Raw genomic sequence first — 24,626 nt, 5'->3', positions numbered from 1 at the left:
ACTCAGCATGCAAAAAAAATTACTTTCAAAATATTGCCATGAAATGTATGGTTTGCTGTTGTATCTCATAAATATGTTGTCTAGATGATAGTATGACAATATATAATGCACCTTTACTGTCATTTATGACATTTTAGTCACGGATAATCATTTTCGGTTTTGGTTGTTGAGGTCAGATTTAGTTTACCTTTTTGATAAATCATGGCTACTACAGTTTTCATTAACGTTATTTTCATATCAGTATACCCGGATCCATCCAATTCACTGTCGTCTAGTCAAAAAAGGCTAACAAAACGTGGAGCAGTTTTTGTCATGTGTTGCTGTGATGAATTCAAAACCTCTGATGTCTATATCACCATGTCAATCTGTAAATATAGACAAATGTCTCTCATTGTCCTTCAGGTATGCCTAACTTGTCCATCTACTGTGACAGGGAAGCAGGCCTCTAGACCACATCGTAACCGAAGAAAATTGAAAATGGTCAGTGACAACATAACTAATAATGTAATACATCAGCCAAAACCACCCTCTATCCAATAACGGCCATCCTTTGTGCTACAGTGCAAAAACACCTTACAAGGTATGGGTTAATTTCCATGTCATTTATACCTACAGATTTCTTCTCCATATTATAATTTCACCTTTATAACAGCTAAATAATCATACTAATCATTTACAAAAATTCATAACAAAAATCAATACAGAAAGAAACATTACTGACAAGCTACTTTATTCTTGAACTAATTAAACAGGTCATTATATGCTCTGAACGGACTTCATGTCAGAATACTCAAGACACAGACAGAATAATATTCTGCTGGATCATTCACCTCCTTTTAAAATGATGAGCAGGAGATCTAAGCAAGGTTTCATTCATGGCAGATGAAGGCACATGGAGAAACATAACCAAAAAGGCAAATTTGTGACGTTAAATGTAAAACTGTTGTTCAGGACTCATGGAATCCAGCACTTCGATCTGAAAGTGAAACTGAAATGGGTTTGTCATAGCAATAAGCCAAGCAGTACACATAAGGAGTGTCCTCACATTATAGAGGCAGCTGTCTGCCTCTCTCCCTCTCAGCATCTTCAGCTTTTCACACACATCTACAATAATCACAAAGTCACTTCTCCTCGTGATCCCTTCCAGTGTAAATAGCTCATACTTGAATGTGTAAATGACTTTGAGGCAGTATATAAGTGAAATATAAATTACACGCCAATTACTTTAGCTCAGAAATGGAAATACAGGGGGGATGAGAGAACTGGGAAAGTGGCAAAAATGGCTTTGTTCTTTCAGCAGCTTTCCTCGTGGCAAATTTTCCTTTATGTCCTTAGAAATAGGGGGAGGGGTTAGGGACATATGTTGCTGAGAACAAGAGTACACTATGGGGGAAAAATTATAGAGAAAGACAGACAGAGCACTAGAGATGGTACATATAGATACATTTCTTATGTAACATAAGAAATTATATAAGGCAACTTGGTTTTAATTAAAAAAACATAATTATGAATTTAAGAGAATTGATATTAAACCTTCTAGAAGCACCAATGATTTTTTTTTTTAGTGGAGAACCCAGTTTTGAAGGAAATAACGCTGTTCCTGTATAACATAATAATAATGCTGACAGGAACAGCTGTCACATCACAACTGCTGAAATGTATTGAAACAGCGATTAAGTAAACCAAAGTTAAATGTGTCGCAATAATAATTAATCACATTAGTATCAAATGACAGAAACTTGGGTTTGTAAAAAACATGCAAATGAAATGTGTCAATCAATAATACGGAGTGTATGGAATAGAGCCGGATAAACTATTTTAATTAAAGGCATCAGTATAAGTCTTTAGTTCAACATGTCTTTGCATGTATGTTTCCCATTATCTTAATCAGGCGTGTCCAAACTTTTGACTGGTACTGTACATGTGAGCCAGATTACAGCCCATCTTTGGTTTCCCACTGCAGATCCACAGTATGGCACGGCTGTCATTTCAACGCCAACGCAGGACATATGGCCAGCCTCCCATGGCTTAATAGATGCTGATTCGGCTTTATGTTTACCACGGGGGAGTGAAGACGTCACCTGTTTGAGTTCTCTTGAGTGAGAGCTCAACTCCTGACCCATTGATTCCATCTGAAAAGGTCTCTCATCCATCTCTCTGACTCCTGGAATCCCACACTTTACAGCTGTTAATCACCCTTGCACAGACAGACAAAAAGGCGAGGGTTCTCCTTCCCCCGCCTCACGCGGATGAAGATGTATTTCCCTGTTGCTGAATGCACAGCCATTTCAATTTCCATTTCCTTCATGTAAAGGCAACCTCTCCCTCGAAATGATTCATGCACGTATCTTACCACAAGATTTATAAATATGCATGATTGAACCAAGATAGTTCCCAGGTTCATTATTTTTTAATTTAATGGGTGAGAGTTGCTTCAGTGGTGCCCTGTATTAGCATGTGACACATATCTGATTGTGTTTGTGAAAGATGGTGGACAGACATACCAAAGCCGTGAGAGGACATTTTGCAAAGCAAGTTTTCCTCGACAGCGTTTGGTGATCAGCCACAACACAAAAAGCGTGATGTGTTCAGCCTTAGCTGAGTCCTGAGGGATTGAGTGGCCTGCATGCAGGTTGTTGTCTGTCTGTATCATACCTGCCATGAAACACATTTGCCTGCAATTGATACATACATGCAGAGAGACCCTCAGATAGACAGGACCCTCAACCTTCTCTGAGGAAGACTGCATTGGTCAAATTGGCGGTGTTATTTCCCAAAGCCTGTGGGAGAGTGCCATCTGCTCTCTGAGCACTCTGTGATGCGCATGAAGCCAGTGGCATGACATCACAATACAACCTGCTTCCTGTTCTCAACGTTTTCATTCATCAAGTGCCTCTTTTGGGCAAAGCGTGCCGTCCATTCTTCGGGCCCTACTGTGAGGGAACAGAACGAGAAGAATGACCAAACGCAGTTGGTTCTGGCAACATTGCCGTTTTAATATCTGATAAAAAGCCACATGGTTGGATGTGGTCATTTTCCACATTAGCTCTCCCTAGCCTTGCTTTCAGTGGGTATGGCTGCTCCTGGACCACAGTATAGTATATGAGGTATAGACTGGCACCAATGTGAAATGGAATGCTTTATTGTTATTCATATCTGCCATTTAAAAGGTGCTGTTAATGTAGATGTATATTGTATTGATAATACCAGAAACGATAAAAGGGAATAACTATAAAAAGAAGAATTTATTGAACATGTGGGGGAGGGATCTCCACACAGATACCTCTCTAGTCATAATACTACATATAAATCTTTTAAGGCACACTAATTGTTACACAATATATTTGTGCTACAAATGTTTTGCCTTGTGTTTAATATTTTATTTGCACTATGGATAAATCATGTATTAATAAATGTCCGTTTTTAGATCACAACGGGCAACAGCGAAAGATTAATAATGAAACACCAGCTGCATTATTAGTTGATTAATTTCCCATCCCTCTCAATTAATCACTGCAGCATAGCCCTGCAATCACAACACTTAGGCAAGGTACATACAGGTGGATCAATAAAGTGCCACAAACAAGAAAAAGTCAGGATCCAGAACCATGCAGAGATATCAATCCCAGTTTAAATGACCCTGCAATGCCATGGAAAATGTGTGTTTCTAACACACAGTTACACAAAGGCACAAAATTCTCCTTTACAAACTTTTATACAAACTTTGCAAAATATTCTGCAAGCTTTACAGACCCTGCACTCTTTTAACAGTTCTATGGAGCATGTGAGGGTTGTAATAAACAGCAGCTGTATTTGAAGTATATGAAGCGCAAACAATATTTGTTTTAAACACACATCTACTGGCTAATATATACTTTTTAAAATGTACACTAATAATAAAAAATCTAGTTCAGGAACAGTTGGGTACTCACTTGCGGACTCCTGAAGTGCATTATAATCAACGGAGGCTGATGCAGTTTGCAACATTTCACCACCAGGTTTAATGGACATATATTTCACAGAACAATGAGTTTGGGACAAAATGTTTGCCAAAATACCTTCCGGAGGGGCTTGGAAAGGGATGCTTGATCCGAAAATGAGGACGTTAACCTTTGTCAAACTACTCTTTCCCGCAATATCATTTCTTTCTCATTTGTTTCTTATTGTCCTATTCTTGGTACCCATTCCTTACAATGAAAGGCATGGATAAACAGACCCTTAAGTCTGCTCCGTAGTGCAGCATTTTAGGTGATGTCCTTTTCCAGACCCACAAGATACCCCTTAGAGAACTCTCAGCAGCAGTACAGGCAGGTCTGGTCAGAGTGGTGGTTAAACTGATCCAGACAGTGCGGTCAGGGTCTGTGTGTATAATCTGAAGCGTACTGAACATATTGTTTTTGACATTTATTTTGTAAGGTACAGTGTACTGAACTATAGGAAATACACAAATCAAGTCTGATTGTTAAAACCCAGTACTCGTCCATGTACACCCTTGATAAGGGATAAACTCCATCCCATCCAGGCTGCTCCTCTTTGAATCACCCTCAATAGGCTGGAAGTGTACATACGAAATAACCCTCTTGGGATGGCACGAGTGTGTTAGTGAGCTTCAGGACCTTGGATATCTCTTGGGATTGTTATTGAAAAACAGCCCAGGATCTGCCTGATGGTGAAAGATGACCTCTGCTCCTCTTGAGCATAAGGCTGGGGCACTGCTCAGTACAACAGCAGTGACTGCTGTTGTACCCTTGGGCAAGGTACTTACCCCCCAGTTGTGTTGCAGGATCTAGGCAGTAAGCATCATCTATTTCCCATAGCTACATCACCATCAACCTGGTGATCTTTCCCCAAAGTTTTTTAACATGGTGCATTTAGATTCAGAATGAAAGAGGTTAAGGTTCTACATAACAGTATCTGTCTGTAATCAGAGTGAAGACCTTACTGATCTGAGGACTATGTGGTGAATAATATTGTAATAATTGTTGTGGAATTCTTTTTAATAATTTTACTTGCCTTAAGCATATGGAGCACACATAGCACTGCCATTTCAAGGCCTCATGATCTTTGCATACAAGCAGCAACAATCTATCCCGGTATGTCCAACATTAAGGCAACATCAATCGATAACATCTCTGTAGGATAATTGCTCTTTTCACATCAATTATGTTGTTATGCATGTTACCATGTTAGCACATCTGAACAGTTTTAACTCTTGCAATGTATTTTTCAGTGGGAAGCCCCACTTCTACTTTGATAACGATTATACATTCACCACGTACAGCAGCATTTCTCACACAGACTCTAAACTGAAAAATTATAACGCCACCCAGTAAGACACTGACAGAGCGGACCATGACCATGCATCAGAGATGAACACCAGCCACACGTATTTAATGATGGGGGAGCTCAGCAGAGGCACCATACAAAATCATTCTTAACAGAATTCACATGTGACTGGCGCATCAATGTACCATCAATGTATTTGCACCACATACACTTTCAGAAACACTAAATGTGCATGAGGTTGTATTAGATATATCATGCTTCCCCACTGTAGCTCTGAGGTATCGTTCCAGCATGCCCCTGCTGTCTCTTTGTCACAAAAATTATCCAGGGGGGCTGTTTGTTTGCGCCTGTCTTTTTCCCTCATAAACACAGTAATGGCTGTGTCATAGACCCGTGCACTCGGCGTTAACACTGCGGCTGTCGATGGGCATCAAGCCTCCTGAGAAGATGATGGCTCTCTGAAGTGGCTTCTCATCAGAGCTGCCATTTTCCACTTGACTGCCTTTAACACAAAGGCTGGAACAGAGCACTGCACCTGCGTCTGGACCGGTGGGGTTGAGGCCCAGCCACCAACACCGTCCTGTCAGAGCACAATTCAGCACTCGCCTGAGCACTTAAACACTGCATCAATTATTCAGCGTTCGGTCCTTGTCGGTGTACCACGTGTAACGATATTTTCTTTTCCCCGGTCACATCACCGTTTGCATCTCGTAAGTTTCCTGGTGTTTGCTTTGGTGTTGGTGCAGTCTGAATGGGTTTATGTATAATTCAGCACTTTTGCTGAAGTCCCCCAACAGACATTCATACTGAGGAGTCTTCACTGAGTGACTCAGTTGTATTACAGTGTCTGCTGTTGCAAACAGGTTAGGTGTGTGAGACATAAAATGTATTGAATAAAGTGTTGTCTTTTTTTAAACGCGATACAAAAGGCAGCAGTGTAGCATAGCAGTTAAGGAGCAGGACTCGTAACCTAAAGGTTGCCGGTTTGATTCCCTCCCTGGGGCACTGCTACTTGTGGGTTAAGGTACTTAACCCACAAGTGCCTCAGTAAATATCCAGCTGTATAAATAGATAACATTGGAAAAACTGTAACCAATGTACGTTGCTCTGGAGCGTCTGCTAAATGCCAATAATGTAATGTAGTGTAATAATGCAATACTATACGTGGACTGACCTCCATACTGAGAGAGAAAGGGGGTGAGTTCATGGGGTGTTGCAGTGTGGTGTAGTGGTAAGGAGCAGGGCTCATAACCAAGAGGTTGCTGTTTTGATTCCCTACTAGCCTACTGCTGTTGTACATGTGAGCAAGGTACTTATGCCATAATTGCCTCAGTAAATATCCAGATGTATGAATGGATAAAATTACAATCCATGTAAGTTGCTCCAGATTAGAGCATCTGCCAAATGACAATAATGTATTGTAGTGTGATGTAGTCTATGACCCGGCTTCCTGTATGTCACCCAGGCTAGCTGTGCCCGTGCACTGTGTGGAAGCTCTTCATCTCCATCCTCATCTCTGTATGCTGAGTTCCCTGCAGGCTGACCCTCTTCCCTTATTCCCAAATTTCAGCAGCCGCGGGAAGACAGGCTTTAGGGTTTCAGATGGAACTCTACCTCAGACTGGGTCCTGTCTGTGTCCTGGCTCACCTCCTGTCCTGACAGAATGTTCAGGTACAACCTGCAGTCACCAGAGTGGCTAATGTAGGATTAAAAGTTACAGAAACCTGTCATTGAGATGGCAGGATAAATATTGATGTGACATGAGGGCTAATACTAATTATTGATTCATTGACTCTCTTATGGAAAGCTAACTGACAACTTAAAAGGAATGCTCCTAAATTTCAAGGGCTGATATGTTAAATTATGACTGGCATGTGAAAATGTTTTGAATTCACTTTCAATACTTTTTTGGAATACATTCACCGATAACTTTGAAGACACTACATACTGTAGTCCAATACCAGATGCATAATTTCATGCATTTTCAGTTATGTTTTTCATTGGTTTCTATAGAAAAGTTTTTTTTTTTCCAATTTATTTTTGCTGAGATCACAGACACATTGCCTGGAGAAGCTTCTGGGATTTTTGGCCATTACTACAAAATCCCATCAATTATCAATGCCAAATTAAGCATCATGCAATAACAAGCTAAAGAAGGAGACAACATGCATTTCACAATCCTGTTAGTGGCAGATCAAAAAGAGTGTAAAATTGTGCTTGCAGCTGGAACTGCAGCGTTGCGGACATTTTCAGGCCCAAAAGTAGGCACAAAGCCATCAAGCCAGTGTGTGCAGATTTACAAGGATGAAAAACTATTGCACCAATAAAACTTTCCTCCAAGGTTTCTGTATGCTCCATAAATCTTGTGACATTTATGTAATTTCTTGCCTGCCTTTGCCTGTGAATAGCTACATTAATGTCTGCAGTGTGCTGGTGAGTCTAACTGAAAACAGTGAAGATCAATTTATTTATCAAGCCTAGTGCCTACCTGTGCCTTACCTCTGGGACTAATTATTCAGGACTTCACAAGCAGCAAGACACATTACTGTGTTGGCTGTATGTTTTATTTAAAACTCAAATGGGCCTGAAATAGGGAAAGGCACATTTACTGTCAAAAATGTCCCCAATAATTCAACCCTTGGCCTTCCTTCCCCTCTTTCTTAAACATAAAATTGATCTCTTGCTTTGCTCGGGACACCAGCAGACTAACAATCACGTGTCTGTAACGGCATGCTTAATTCCGGGTTTATCTGGGTTTTATCAGGAGTCGGGGGCGCGTCCAGTCTAACAGTACACGCTTGGGACCAGAGACTGGTTGGAAGGAAAGTCACACGCAGAGCACTTGGTCGGTTCAGATGTTCAATGAGTTAAGTGGCTTAAACGCTTCCAGGCAGCCAGCTGTAAGAGCTTTGATGGCTCAGAGAGACTTCCGGAGAAAAACCGACTTGTTGCAGTGAATTATAAATCAAGTGGCCGTTCATCACTCATGCATTAGCGGGGGAACGGCAGGCACTGACACCAGAGTGTGGGAAGAATTATGGAAGGGAACGGAAAATTTCTCTGCCGTGATGCTCTCTCACACCGCCACCGAGCTTTTCATTATAGGTACACCTACTTAACTGCACTGTAAGAAATCACTCACTTCATCAAACAGCTTTGGGAAAGGTACCCATTAGCGATATTTGCTTTGTTATATGTCCACCTAAACCCACTTTTTAGTGCCTTATCCTTCGATTTCTAGATTTACTGTATATCTATACAGGTACCAGCTACATTTGACTGTTTCCAAAGCCAACATCATGTAAGACCACCTACTTGTTAATGATTGAAGCAGTTAATGATTATGAAGTATTTTGCAGTCATAGGACCCATACAAATTAATCATAATTGATGTTTCCCCCTCTCGATTGATGCATACAATCAGCAGGGCCATCTTTTAGGCTGCTGGGAACTGATGTTAATAATAAATACTTTACCATTGTCTAATTGTCTACTTTCACTCAGCTCTCAAACAAATTGCCTGATTCTTTCTATTGCCATATTCAGCCTTCTTGGCATGTCATACCAGCATATTTTGTTTTCTAAATACTAAACGTATTTGCTGCACATGTTCCCAAAAGACCACTAATGGTCTTTCAGCTCTTATCAGTTCTTCAATAACCTTCTCTATCCTCCACTAAGCATAATGAAATGAGGCAATATCAAGCTATCGTAATGGTCCTGGCCAATGCACTGAACATAAAAACAAACAGAGGGAGGGGAAAAAAAAAAAGTACCTGGCAAAAGAAAAGAAGCAGTCTGAACCAACCAACCAAAGCAGCTGCTTTAAAAAGTGGCCTGGCTCATCAGATACACCTGTCTTTAATATCATTGTGGAATAGCCAGGTGAGGCCTGTTAACCAATGCCTGGTCCAGACAGAGAACCACAAACCCCATTACAATCACAGACAACCAGAGCTATCCTGTTTGAAAATGCAGTCAGTGGAAAGAGCTCAGTTATTTGATAAAATGATAAATGGTCAATCAACACACTGATTGAACACATTTACACAAACATTTAACAGTTTAATCTACAATTAACAAGTTATCAAAAAAAAAAACAGTTGTGTGGAGAGGTATAGAGTTGAAGGCCTTGCTTTACAAGTTTATTCATATCTTCCAGTTACAAAAGACTTATTTTCTATGATCTATGTTGGTGTATTCCACACAGCTGTAACTTACTGCTTTAGGGCAGTAATTCTCTCACCAATGAGTCTTTTTTATTGAAAGTGAGATCTGCTCTGCAAGTCAATAACCTCCACTGCTGGCAGGTTATATATATCTTTGTCACCGGCAAAAAATGATTGCGTTATCCTCCGCAAGAAAACGCATTCATTTAGGCATGCCTCTGAATTCCAGATCCTTCAAAAAGGGACTCGGATAACACATCCTCTGTCATAAGACGAGAATGATCTTCAATTGATTAAATCTCAGAAAGGGAGACTAGTGGTGGGTCACCCTTGGTATTCTTTCTCAGCTACCGCCTGACAAAGAGTAACATTAACTTAGCCGGTCTCGCTTGAAATGGCTGAAATAGTTGCCTGTAGCTCCCCCCACCCACAGTCGTCAGCTTCTTTGTCCCGATTTGAATCAGCTCCGGTGGGGGTTGCTTGTATCTTCATTTCTCTTGATGATTCCAGCTGACTGCTGCTTAATTTCTCCTGCTGGAATCAGCAGTGATGAGATCATTATTCTGCTGGGGGTTTTTTAGGCAAGGAGAAAACATCATATGAATCATATGAAGTCTCTATTGGACGTCTGACTGTATATTTCAGTTACATGGAAACCAGAAGGCCATCTCTTATCTTTCAGCATTGGAGGTGATTTTTTTCCATGATTTTATGAAATCATATGAAGTCTCTTTTGGACGTCTATCTGTAGATTTTAATTACACAGAAATCAGAATTCCTCCCATATCTTTCAGCATCAGAGTTGATTTTTTCCATGAGCACTGTATTGTTCAGTTGATGTACTGTACTTCTACCTCCACTGGTACACAATGTTGGGCAGTGGAGTAACATGCCCTACATGACAACAGTCCTGCACTCTCACCCATTTCTGCCTCACCAACACTGCTGACACATAAAAGAATGCCTACTGAAAAATGCTAATCATCTCTCATACCAGTCTTTCAGGTCAGAGCAGAACTCCCAAGTAAATACCTGAATCTCACCATATTCAGCAGTTACCTGTAAACCACTTCCTGTTAAACAAGCCATTGCAGTGGTTTTATCTTCCTGCAGCCGTTCAAAACTCTAATTTTGGTCTTGTTACCAAGGTGAGTGGTTTTAAATCATGACCAAACATACTTACCAGTGGGATGCCACGACACGGCATCCCACTGGTAAGGTTATACTCTCTGGGTAGTCCAGCCCCTATTGTGTGGCCATTACAAGTGAAGACAAATCTCATCTGCTGTAGTGTCATAATTAACTCAGTATGGCAGCATAACAAGCAGGCACTATCCCCCCTCCCCCCTGCTGTGCAGCCATATAATGGGTCCCCTCCATATGTGATACTGTAAACTTGCGAGACAAAGAGCTCCCAGAGGGGCCAGTAACTGACCCCACTGACCTCCTCACAACAATGGCAGACAGGAAACATTTACATATGCTGACTTCTCCCAGGGGCCGGTCCAGCAGTTCATGAAATTGTCAGCATCATTCACAGCACCAGCCAGGAATGGTATATGAAAGAGGGGGTCAAGAGGAATCCCTTGCCATACAGTATTCCCACCCCGACCTCTCAGAGAAGAGCTGGAGTTTGGCTTAACAGTGACGTGTGTTTAAAGCAGACATGCACATGCAGAGGGAAGGAGAATCTGTATCACTCTAATGTCCATTAAAAAAAAAAAAAACTAATTTTGGAAATGAACGTGGGTCACTTCTGTAATTGTGATAAATGGCAAAAATTAGGAGACTCACACAGTGTGGTAATCGTATCTGTACATATCAATTTCTTTATGACAACTATATCCAAGATATATAGAAACAATAAGGGAAGATTATACATGAATACTATGTTCTATTAATACTATGTCAAAACTGCCTCAGAATGATGGCACAGATAAGTAACTATTTTTTCAATTTCTGTGCTTTATTTCAGCAATTGAATTGGCCACAACTAATTGACAGATTCAGGATATTGTTTCAATACCTGACTCAGAATGTAGGCCATAAATATTTCACGGCGGACAGATTGTGGTGCGGGATAATACACGACTGGAACAAGTGTTAATTGTTCCCGGAGTTCATTCCCTTCCATAAAAAGGCCGTTAAAGGTGGATAATCTAATTTCAATTGACAGGTGCAAAATCCAAACTGCTCACTTGGCTGAATGTCGCTCCAGCCAATGGGGAAGGCCCTCCCCGAGGTGTGGGGCCGGGAGCAGACGGGTCTCTCCTGGAGGCGGCTGTGGTGGCAGGGGCTCACAGGAGCAGAGGGGTGGTCCAGGTGGTAACGCCCCTCCCCCAACCCCCCCTGCCAGACCAGACGGACGAGCAGTACCCATCTGACACCTCGGAGAACTGATACACTCTCAACCAGCGCTTTGCATTTCAATACAGCAACCAATGTAGCTGAGTCAATCAGGGCAGGGACTGGAGATAATTATGTCACAGGGCATTTTACTGAATCCCACATGTTCACTCCGATGTCCACAGACAGCAGGACTCAACAGTTTACGCTTTACCTGCTGTCCTCTTTCAGCTTGCTCATACATTATGCTACACCAGCTTTCATAAACATCCTTATGTTAATACTATAAGCACATGGCTTTAACACATCTAAGCTAAAAACAACACTAGATAATTAGACCAAGGATGTAAAATACCTTGGAAAAATTATCAGAGGAAGATCCTGAGGATTTAAAGTGATTTATGTCCCATACTGGGAATTTGCACAACAGAATAACACCACAAAACTGATTTAGATTCAATGGTCCATTACAAAAGTCTGCTTTTCATCGTGACATACAACTGTGTGCATGCATTGTGCATCAATGTACATTTTGTTTGCTGGTGAAAATGGCATTTGCTTTCTCCTCAGAAGCTTAGATCTCACCAGAGAAATCCTCTGTCTTTAGTTGTTAAAATCATTCACCTCCAGGCGTCTTCTTATTTGTAATATATATATATATATATATATATATATATATATATATATATATATATATATATATATATATTTGACAACACAGATACTTGAACCATTGCATCATATGGCCTTGATGTAAATCTTAACTTCTTAATTATATATGATAAATCTTATTTATACAGAAGCGGAAACATGGTAACGGTCAATTGCCAATACACTGTCTGTAGTCAAATATGAAATCAAAGACACAGTACTCCAAGGAAGAGGTTTCATTAAAGTGAAGTAATTGATGAGAAGCCTGCATGTGAGCAGCTTGCTAGCTGACCTCTACTACAGCAGAGGGAGTTGGGATAATTGAAGCCTCCTCTTTTTTAACTCTATTAGGGTCAGGGAAGCTCGTAAGTGACCAAGGACTGGGCCAGCAGCTGACAAAGCCCCATTCTAATTGTGATTAATTAGATTTTTCTCCCTTCGAACCCAGGTCACGTCACAGTCTTTGTCCTTCCTCATCACCGGCTGTGGTATCAGAGCTGGGGATAGAACAGCTGCTGACTGGAGGCTGCTTTCCGATTCCCATGAAACCCAGGCATCTTGCATGGCTACCGAATGGTCCAGCCGTGCACACGGGATAGGCACTGGGAAAGGAGGTTTGACAGCATGTGTACACATACACACACACACACACACACAATCTGGAACATTTCAATAACAAGTTAAGAAAAACTGTTTTAAGGAAAGGGACTTGTTGCAGGTGTACAGTCTGGGTTTGATTCTTCCAACACCAGGATGAAGTCCTTCAGATTAAAAGCACTCTTTAAAAATCATATTTCTGTAGAATTCCTGGGAATACTCACAACTCCCACGCCGAATCTTTGTATTTGTAGCATAACCTTAAAATTCTGCACAGCAGCTTCCTGGCAGCCTTGCAGACCTCAGATTCTACAGATCGCAGAACACAAATAAGTTATGGTGTGCTGTGTACATACTGCAAATATTAATTTTATAGTTGATAACTTACCATATATTGAATATCCTATTTTATCATAAGGACAGTAAACAAACCCAGTGGTGAGCTCATGAATGCTTTTCACTTAGAAATGTCCCTTTTGACTGCTGGTGCTGGGCAATAGCACCCTCTAGTGTTCATACTTTACCTAAGCCAGCGTTTCCCAAACCTCTCCTGGAGGACCCCTTGTCCTGCTTGTTTTATATCTCTCCCTGCTCCAACACAGCTGATTTAAATGATCAGTTTGTTATTAAGCAGCTTCAGGAGTTCATAACGAGTTTATCATCATTTGAATCAGCTGTGTTGGAGCAGGGAGATACCTAAAACATGCAGGACAAGGGGTCCTCCAGGAGAGGTTTGGGAAACGCTGACCTAAGCTATAGCCTTTTTTGAGTAAATAAACATCTTGGATTCCGAAACCAAGGTGATTAGGCCCCTAATACTGACTGTTAACTATACTCACTATCCCACTGTCCATACATGAAAACAGTCAACTGCTCAAACTTGTCTTAACCAACCAGAGTATATTTCTCTAGTGGGACATTCACCCCCCGGTTGTTCAAAAAGACCAGTTCTACCCATACACTGCTGTTTTCAGCTAATCCTTTTCATGCCGACTGGGTGTAGTATCACTGTAGATATCAAAGCCTACCATTGTGCCTCCCAACAACAAGGCTACTCAGCTCCAGTCCTGAAGGTCTCTTTCAGCACATTGAGACAACTTGGAAAGAATTCTGTATTGGCGCAATGAAGACAATCTGTACGTTTGCGTTGAATTTTAAATTTTTAAATTCTTCTTCTTCCTCTTCGTAAATTGTGTTGTACTGTGATACTTAATAAATCGAATAATACCGAATGTCAGTAACACATTATTTAACATCTGAAGCATGAGCATAAGTTCTACCAGCTCCCATCTGCAATAAAGAAGCTGCAGTTAACCATGTGCAATGATGCAAATGACCTCAATCACACTCATTCTTAAACAGGTTTAGTCTAAAATACTTGATACACTAAATCTGTCAGAAATAGAAAACCGGAAAATGATTTTAGAACTTATTTACATAAAAGATGGCCTCAGGAAGCAGACCTCAAAGTGTCAGCTGCCAGCCTAAAACACCAAATGGAACGTAATGGAACACCACGTGCTGGGATGTCATGAAGTCATCTTATGACAAAAAGAAAAGTGTCCTACATCACTAAAAACACACCTGTTCCCTGGTGTAGAGGGCAGCCCTTTAAAAGATGGTCAGCACTGCACTTACTGATGAGAAAGTCCACTGCTGTTGGCTTGACCACAACTTCTCCAATATTATCCCCGCCAGGAAATTCTGTCATTCTGTCTTGTGAATAAGCTGGAGTCAATCTTAGGTTATGGCTCCTGCCCTACAGTGATTCTACACAAATCTGGTCACAACCATGTGTTAGCAATAGCAATCCATTTTTATATGTTCTTTTTATGAATGTAAATTCAGTCCTTGACATTGATTCCATTTTTTCCCCCAAGCAGTAGTATTACATTATTGGCATTTAGCAGACGCTCTTATCCAGAGCAGCTTACATAGGATACAGGTTTTTTTTTCCACAATGTTATCTATTTATACAGCTGGATATTTACTGAGGCAATTGTGGGTTAAGTACCTTGCTCAAGGGTACAGCAGCAGTGACCCAGTGGGAAATCGAACCGGCAACCTTCCAGTTACTGGTGGTTAAGTCCTACTCCTTAACCACTATGCTACACTGTCACCCAGTATGCTTTCATTGTTTCCTACATTTATTAAATCACTTAACCAAAACCACATTATCCAGGGGTATGCAATCCACATGGCAACTTCAGTAACATACAAAAATCAAAATCATGAACATTTTGAATGCACTGGCTCATTTTGAGCCTTTTGATGATGCTCAAACATGCCTTTGCTGTTCATTTCACAGAACTTCCAGAGGTCACACGTGAAGGAGGAAAGGTTCACTTAAATGGCATATGGTCTGCATTTTGCATCCATCATTGGGTGTGCCATTTTTGCATGCCAACCTTCTCTTGGTGGGCAGAGTTTGCACTCCATCAAACATACGACCACACATGGCTGACACACAAGTGCAAACCCTCACCATATACCAGACAAAATAAATCCCGCCACTGCCAGAACTGCTTAAAGCAGCCCAGTTTTGGACTGGGGTAGGAGAAAAAATATGTACGTATGCCAAATTTTGTGCAAATAAAGGTGTTTGAGACATTTTGGCTAACACAGTAATTTTTTTTCAAAATGGCACAAAAAACATACAGTGGAACCAGCTAATGTAGATGGGAAACTAAGTTATGGCTAGAGGCACACATGCAAAGTTCCAGGGCTCAACACCTTATGGTTTATTTCCTGAAAATTGTTTTCTGATGACCACATTTTGCTGACACCCACAGTGTTATGACCTATGGCAACATATTGGGCCTTCACCCGATATGAAAATGTCAGCCTCTGTGACTTTTCAATGTAGTTTCATACCTTATTTTTAAAAGTGGAAGAAGAAAAAATAAATCTGAACAATGACAGTGGGGCGCCTTGCACCTTTCGCGCCTGCCCCCCTACACACAGAACACAGAGGAGAACAAAAATGGCAGAATGATTTCATAATTTCATAAATAAATAATGTTGGATATTGGATCCAATACGAAAGACACACAATCACACCGCTGTAGTGTGTCAGGACTTTTAGTCTGCAGTTGCCTGAATGAAGGCGAGAAAAACCATTATCTCATTTTTATCAACTTATTTTTACAGCAAAACTGATATTCTGGGCAGCGGCCTTATTTTCAACCTGCATATGGACTCCACTTTCAATTTTGGGTGTAGAAATACATTCTAAAGAATCAGTTCTGATGGGATTCTGGAGAAAAAAAATGAACAAAGACAGCAGAACTAGAGTGGCATACAGTAGAGTGCATACCTACTAGGGCACTGGTCACCGCAGGCCTAAACTCTAACATCTTCCTTTTCACAAGGTGAACCATTTCACAAAGTTCATCGGCCCACAGCGTTCAGTTTTGTTCAGACACACAAACACATAAGGGTTGATCACAACCTCTGCTCCACCTAATGGTGGGAGAGGGCAGTTTCGGATCAATGACCCTTTCAGGACAGACTGACCGTCATTAAAGCATAAAGTCAACAGTAACTTTCTTGACCTCTTGAATTACTTCCTGTACTGCAATGCCTGCCACTGTGGAGTACAAAGAGGCCAAAGCAGACAGGTGAACCTGGAGGGGTCCACAGCACACAGGTGATTCATTAACCTGGTTGGTTGAAAGAAAAACAAATTAGGCTTTTACTATAATTATTTCTGATGTTATCACACAAAGAGCATAAGACCATATGGCACACAGGACAGAGCATGTATGGAAAAGGATGAAACTGCCTAATTACTGTAGACCATGAGTAGCCCCATCAAATGTACCGTAAACAAGTTAAATAATTCCATCTGACCTGGATGTGTGGCAGCTACACAGTTCTTGTCATCTGCATGCAATTTACGAAACAAAAAAAAGAAATGGATCAGATTTAAGGAGAACAAACTGCAGAATGACTTTATCCACATTAGATTCATATATAACTGACTCCTTCACAGACAAAGCGAGTTGGGCTTCTTCTGACACATCGCCTTTACAGCTAGAGATCTGTTACCCTCGGCTGAAGAACGCAGGAGACACAGCGGTCGGTACACTCAATAAGATTATTTATGTTATTTTACAGTCTGCATTTATAACAAATAATAATAAAAAAAGATTAGTAAGATGTACAGTATTGTAATGGTCAGGTCTGTGCTGCAGAGTCCTTCCATTCATCTGTCTTTCTGTCCATCCGGGGAGAAGCAGCAGTCAGGGGGTTTCAGCCGGAGGTGGGGGAGGGAGGAGGGGAGTACAGGGGGGGCGGGAAAAGGGTTTTCGGAGAGTCTCGAATACACTCTGAGGAGGAGACTGCTGCCTGTGTGCGTGTGCGTGTGCGTTTGGTGTGTGTGTGCGCGTGCACGCACGCGTGTGTGTGCATGCCTGCGTGTGTGTGTGTGTGAGTGTGTGTGTGTGCGTGTGAGTGGGAGGAAGGCGTTTGGAGCGGAGTGAAGGGAGGATGCACTCAAATGAAGAGGAGGAGAAGGAGGAGGAGCAGCAGCAGGAGATCAGTTGCTGTAGATCTGTCCCTCGGGGGGCTGGGGCAGCTTCATGTTCTCCTTGCACATCATGAGACGCCGCAGCTCCTGCAGGACTACCCTGATGCTGTAGGAGTTCTGCCACTTGGCCAGGGCCGACACCGCCCGGGTATCCACCTGCAGACCCGGCACAGGGGTGAACGCACGCTCATATGACATTACATTACATTATGTGGCAGACGCTCTTACCCAGAGCGACTTACATAGGTTACAGTTAAGAGTTATTTACAATGTTATCCACTTATACAGCTGGATATTTACTGCCCCAGTAAATATCCAGTACCTTGCTCAAGGGTACAGCAGCAGTGCACCAGCGAGGAATCGAACCGGCAACCGTTCGGTTACAAGTCCTGCTCCTTAACCACTATGCTAAGAAGCAATGGGTTTGAATTTTGTCCAAGTTTTAGAAAACAAAAACAACTCCAATTACGTTCAGATCTGAAAGAAACTGAATGATTAACACAGCATGACCAAAAGCACACTGGTGTTAATATTAATGTGAATGTGCTTCTCATGTTCCAAGCTGCGTTTCCTCTCCCTGGCACTTGTCATCTACCTCATTAAACTGTTGGGGTAGACCTGAGTGTTATTCACACTGTATAATCACCTGGGTCCTCTGGATTGTAACACAGTTGACTGACTGTTTTTTAGTCATTTTAGAAGGAACTGAAACCAAAAGTACAGCAGACACGGATTAGAGATTAAGACTAACCACTTCCCTTTTCTGTGATTAATTATACTGAGGTACACCAAATATACCCACATTCCTCTTAACGGTCACCTGTGTTTTTTTGTTAAAATATCCACAGTACCAAGGCATGGCATCAGCCCCCATTGCCTTCCAATGTAACACGGTTAAATACCATAACAGTGACTATGGTATAACCAGGCAATGAAACTGTCCCAGTGAGCAAGTACAGCTTATCCTCAAATCTACAGCAGCAAAATTTCAATGCATTCAAACAACCGGCGACGCTGTTTTCACAAAAGCCGATACTTTCATACAAAACAGGCAGGCAGGTATGTGATAATGTGAAAGTCTTTAAGGTAATGTGAACAGGGTAGGACGAGCTGCTTCCAAAAAGGCCACTGCTCCGCAGTTAGAGACAAGGCCACGGCACCACAGGGAGGAAATGCAGTAGACCTGTTAAAAGAAGCAACAAGGGACGCCACAGCTCCGCTATGGCAAATGCATTGCCAAGCCAAGGTCACACGCTATTAGCGCAAAACCACAATCATGTGGCTGACAGCTAATGTTGCACAGCTTTGCTATTAATCGCATTTTCCACTCACTTTCATGAGAGGAATACCTTTTGAACTTTAGCGTGAAACACCATTATTTCTTCAAACTGATTTTTTTCGGCGCGAACGTAAATCTCATTCTCCATGCACCATAAGGGCCTCTCAGTTTGCATCAGTAAATAGAGATTTGATAAAACTACGCAGAACAATTTGTTGTTCAGCCATTCAAATTCAAACGATGCCAACCTGAAACATCTTACGAGATGTATACTGGACTGCATGCAAAGAATGTGATGACTGTTGTTTTTTTTTTTTTTGAACGTTTGTTCATTTTTCTCTTGCAAGTTAATGTTAAGATTGAAGAATGGCCCAAATATGCTGATTTAATGGTGATATTAAGTGGAGATGTACATGTTATGCTACATTATATTGCACAGGTTACAATTTTACCCATTTATACAGCTGGATGTTTGCTGAAGCAATTGTGGGTTAAGTACCTTGCCCAAGGACACAACAGCAGTGCCCCTGTGGGGAATGGAAACCGCAACCTGTCAGTTACAAGCTCTGCTCCTTACCACCATGACACACTGCTGCACTAACTTTGCCCAGTTACCTCCTCGGAATACTGAAGTGGGGAATAAAATATTTTTCAGGAGCCCTAACGAAGCTGAATGATGTAGAACTATTCACTCATAAACATTTTTACATAGCTCTTCTGTCTATTTACACTGAGAAGCACTGTTTTAATTAAAAGCTCTGAATTAAGGGTTAGCACGGTGCCACGTTTTTGTAAATACAAAAATGGCGAGAATATCAGACAAGTGAAAGATCTGAAAAATAGAGGGATACTGAGCAAGCAATCAAAGCTCAAGCTGTTCAAAGCATTCAGATCAGCCCTTAAAAAAACACTGGCACTGAGAGAGCCCATGGTCCTTTTGTTGTTGTACTGTGGCATTACTGCATTATTCGCACACATCTTCCAGTTTCATGCTCTGGTTTAGTGTAAATGACTGCCTCCAGAGACTTTGGCTTCCTTTGACTCTCTGTAATGGGAGATACTGACCACGCCATTGGAGTTGTGCACGCCATTCAAGTTGATCTTGGTCACAAATCTGACAAACGGGGGTGTCTCTGGGTATCTCGGTCCACATTCCACCTTCAGACTGTACATCCTGTTCTCATAGATTGTCTGTAATCAAGAGTGAGGAAACAAGAGAGAACAGAGACGGGTCCAGCATTTCAGATCGCTTCTGCAGTTAAGAGTGACTTGATGAATGCATTAAAAGACCGATGGTGCCATTATCGTTTCACTCTGTCTGATGTGTCCAGCACCACGTTTGTACATAAGGGGGTGTGCTTGCTCCCACAATATGGGGTCCTGGACACTTTGGGATAATGCATACAAAACACTCACAAGTACCACTGGCCTGCTGCAAACTCTTCCATTACAATCCATGTTCACATAATGCAATCACAAAATATTCCAGATGCACCAACTGCTTGTAAGAAATTTTCTGCATGCCTTTGTTCCCTACATAGATTGCTCAAGTCTGTCAGAGGTACTGAGTGTTACCACATCGATACAAACAACACCCCATGGACCTTTAATTCCAACTAAATATGAATAATAATGTAATGCTCTCAAGACGAAAATGAATATTAAACAGCCTGTGAAATGCTACCATCCATCAAATGCTGACGATTTGCGACTAATAAAACCCACATTAAGAGAGTACTAAAACAGTGGCAACTTACCGCAGGACCCTTTGAAAACCATAAAAACAGAACATTGTATTCTACTGAGAAGGGCTACGGTCTGAGAGGTGTTAATGAAAAGCCCTATGGCACATTGTGACCGTAACTCAGTGTGAAATGTAGTGACCTGCAGTAAGCTTGTGACGATGGCGACAACGTGAACATAGACTGGTCATTTCAGTTAGATAAACCTGTTCTAACCAGCACATACTGACAAAGGCAACATAACACAGGCCATTTAGGTAAAACAGGCAGTTAAAAGCACCCTGAAACCAATGAAACATACAAATGGATTTAAGAAACAGGTTCTGAAAAACACATGCACTGTCATACAGGAGGAGTTCCTAGGGGTAACATGTACACTGGTACATCTTGCTAAATCTGCACTTAAAACAGTTTCAGTTTTATACCATCTTTATATTTGATCCTGTCAGGGTTCGTCACAATCCAGTGGGTTAATAAGGACCTGCTCTGCATTTACCCCTTAGGTCTTCATTTTACTGCATGACGAGGTACCAGCAAAGCAAGGCCTGTATCTAGTGCCATCCAGATCAATGGTTTTCACAAAATGGTTTGTTAATTAAGATGCAGCTGAACTATCGTACAGGCTAATCCAAAACAAAACAGATTTTGCTCTCGTGCATTAGACAGGTCATCTCTCAACTCAACCTACAATTACATTATTATTACATTATAGTCATTTAGCAGATGCTCTTATCCAGAGTGACTTACACAGTTTACAATTTTTACGTTATCCATTTATACAACGGGATATTTGCTGAGGTAATCCAGGGCTAAGTACCTTGCCAAGGATACAACGACAGTGACCCAGTGGGGGAACTGAATCGGCAACCTTTCAGTCACAAGCCCTACTCCTTACCACTATGCCACGCTAACAACATATATATTGTATGCTAGATACTTAGACTACATACGAAGCAGCACGCGGAGGCCTCTTTCAGGGCCTGACACAGAGCACTCACCCTTGGGGGCCCAATGATCATGCCCCTCCAGCGCGTGAGTGTCATGTCCTCATCGTCCTCCAGCCCCCAGCTCACCGTTCCGTCTCCCACGCCCTTCAGTCCTTCTTCCAGCTCCTCCAGCAGCCGGAAGTTACGGGGAACTTTCACGCCTGGAGATGGACAAGATTACATTAAATTACATTATTTTCATTTAGCTCTTATCCAGAGTGACTCACATGCAGTAGGTTACAATTCATTTATACAGCTGGATATTTACCAAGGCAAATGTAAGTGAAGTGCCTTACCCAAGGGTAGAGCAGCAGTGTCCTAGCAGGGAATCAAACCGGCAACCTTTTGGTTATGAGCCCTGCTCCTTACCACTGCGCTATACTGCTGTACCAAACTAATCCTCATTAACTTATCGCCCTGAACAGGAAAGCTCCAGATGCTTCAGATAGTGCAGCACATACGTCTCTTCTACCAGTGGCTATTATCTGACTTGTGAATTAACAACTGTACTTATAAGAGGAACCATTCGAGGGGCTCGTGCAGTATGAGAATGAATACATTTATTACATTTGAACATATCCAGTTATAAGTAACTGGCTCTAACCGTAAGTCTTCTGCTTGATGAACAGACATTTTCCAAGATACCTGTAGTAATTCTGTCAATTACACGCAGGCCTTTATTTCTTTTTATTTGTCAGAATTGTTATTATATAACTCTTATTTTTCAAATCAGTGAAAAGGGGAACTGAAGAAATACATCAAGTTCAGATGCCCATTTGCTTTTGACAAAACAGGTGCATTTAATCATCTGAAATTTAGAATATGCCCCAAATATGGCATGTGTTTTGTCACATACACCTAATCAGCTATAAAGCCAAAATTCAAATCAGTAAAATGTCAACATTTTTGGGCAACTACCAGTTAGGTTGCTATACACTTCGACTGGAATTACTCTACAGCGTAAATATCATATTAAAGTAATACGCAGACAAATCAGTTTAACAAACCTGTGCATGTGATGAGCAACAAATTCTACTAACTACAATAAAGACTCATTTTAAATCCCACTGCTAAATGTTAGCTAGCTAGCATATTCCTCCGTACTAGATACTTCCTCGTAGATTTTAGTTGACGATCCCATAGCTACTCTACGCATTTTTAAAGAAATCAAGACATTATGCATGGATAGTACTGCGAGCTTGGCGCATTATACAGCAGAAACCCGACTACAATCATCAGTTAGATAGCCAGTCTACCTGATTTTGCCAACTAACTGGCTAGACAGCTAGCATCAGGGCAGGCCGCAAATAGATTCTTTAAAAACAGCGCAGCTTAAATAACGTCAGCTAAAGATCTAGCTAATTAACTAGCAATTCCTAAGTAGGTAATGACTACCTTGATCATTATTTAATGCACTTACAGATCTCGCTCGCTTTAATTGCTTAGCAGTCTTCCTAGCAAATTGGATACCGCATTAAAGAGTCGCTTTCAGCCTTGGCGACTTTGCAACACAATATGAAGATAAAAGTACCTATGATGAATAGCAACACGCCAAACATGCCCTGTCAGACAGCGAAATGGCAAGCTATCTAGCTGTTACGCTAAGCATTGACTTCATTGAAGATAAGAAGATGAAGTCGTTTTCTAGACAATATGAGATATGATGCCGACTACACGGACTAAACAACGTGTTAGCACAACTGGTTGGGCAGGTAGAACATGGTTTATAATACAGAAAACAAGCACAATAGCCAATACAGATGCACCCACATGTTTAACTTACTGCAAACAGCCTGGACTAGCTACACCAGTAAATAGAGAAGGACATTTCCTTGAATCTAAATCATGACGCGGTATTTCTACCTAATCAGCTAGAACTTGATGATCACTATTTAGCAAGCAAAACCTACATACAACAAGTGACTTGGTAGATAATGTTAGATAGCCCCGACCGTTCTGACTTAGGTTCTTTTTAGCCAGCGAGCTAACTACTTCTTGCTCGCTAACACGGAAGAGGTAAGTTAGCCTTCTAGAAATATCAGCGGCAGCTCTGTTACCTTGCTACGTGTTAGCTAATGTTACTGTGTGGATTAACATGTCATTACCACTAGAATAATGCAGTCTGGATATTGCCATGACACCAGCTATTCCGATCGTTAAATAAAACACACAATAATATGATACATGTTAGCCAGCGGGTTAGCAAGTTATGTTGTTCGACCGCCGCAATAAGTCAGCTCGCTGGATAACTAGCTCGCCAGCGAGCAAACCACCCACATTTTAACGATGAGGATGCTATTGAGAATATATTGCGGTCTGTGGACACGTCTCAATTAAACTGCCCAATTTCTAACTCAACATGGTTTACACTGTAAACTATGCCAGTTAAGTCACAAATGTATCTAATTGTGAAGTGTACTTTACCTGATCCGGCGGCGGCCGCCATCTTGTCGTTGTGCAGCGGGAACGCGCACGCCTCCGTGCGCCAGTTCGGGATGGGAAGAGTTTCTCGAATTGGATTAGCTAGAAAAATTGCAGTTTTTCTAGAACATTTTTTGGGAGAGGATTCAGAAGTAGCTCACAAATTGCAAATATATAATTAAAACCCGTGGTGTAATTTTGTGCTGCAGTAAAATTGAAGTCAGTTTGCTGCGAAATCTAGCTAGTACGTGTAGCTAACGTTAGCTGTTTGAAAACTGACATTTGCTGTGCGACCTTTGCTTTATCTGTCTGTATGTACTAAAGAGTGAAAGCAAGCGAGCAATTTAAAATGGGAGTTTTTAAACATCGAAATTGTTGCTCAATGCAAGTGGATGTGCATCTTTACTAAAATATGATAGCTGGCTCTGTTTGGACAAATAGCATCGCTCAACTTCACATTAACTCAGAGGGACCATGTCGTGTTTGTATTGCTCTGTGTTCTTTACTAGTTTGTAATTTTATAGCATAAACCTGGAAATCAGGCACCTTTTACAGTAGTAGCTAAGTAGGTGCAAGCTGGCACCCAATTAGCTAGCTTGCAACATCCCAGGAAATGAC

The 24,626-nt window shown here is 41.4% G+C and overlaps 1 protein-coding gene across 1 annotated transcript; it reads right to left on the bottom strand.

Moving 5' to 3' along the window:
* Positions 1-15,183: 15,183 nt before the first annotated feature.
* Positions 15,184-24,054, bottom strand: ube2v1 (ubiquitin-conjugating enzyme E2 variant 1). Its single transcript, XM_036530372.1, has 4 exons — positions 24,012-24,054; positions 21,600-21,748; positions 19,925-20,050; positions 15,184-17,736 (listed from the first exon to the last, which is right to left on the bottom strand). Exons 1-4 carry the CDS (start codon positions 24,031-24,033, stop codon positions 17,590-17,592), a joined length of 444 nt encoding a protein of 147 aa, XP_036386265.1. The 5' UTR covers positions 24,034-24,054; the 3' UTR covers positions 15,184-17,589.
* Between the last annotated feature and the right edge of the window lie 572 nt (positions 24,055-24,626).

This window comes from Megalops cyprinoides, chromosome 6 (genome assembly GCF_013368585.1).
Source record: "Megalops cyprinoides isolate fMegCyp1 chromosome 6, fMegCyp1.pri, whole genome shotgun sequence".
Taxonomy (NCBI): Eukaryota; Metazoa; Chordata; class Actinopteri; order Elopiformes; family Megalopidae; genus Megalops; species Megalops cyprinoides.
This window is presented reverse-complemented; position numbering and strand designations above follow the sequence as displayed.

Coding starts and splice junctions, on each gene's coding strand:
- ube2v1 (XM_036530372.1), bottom strand. CDS start 24,033: ATGGCGGCCGCCGCCGGATCAG. Junction 21,749..24,011: donor GGCGGCCGCCGCCGGATCAG/GTAAAGTACACT, acceptor GTCCATCTCCAG/GCGTGAAAGTTCCCCGTAAC. Junction 17,737..19,924: donor TGCACAACTCCAATGGCGTG/GTCAGTATCTCC, acceptor CCGGGTCTGCAG/GTGGATACCCGGGCGGTGTC.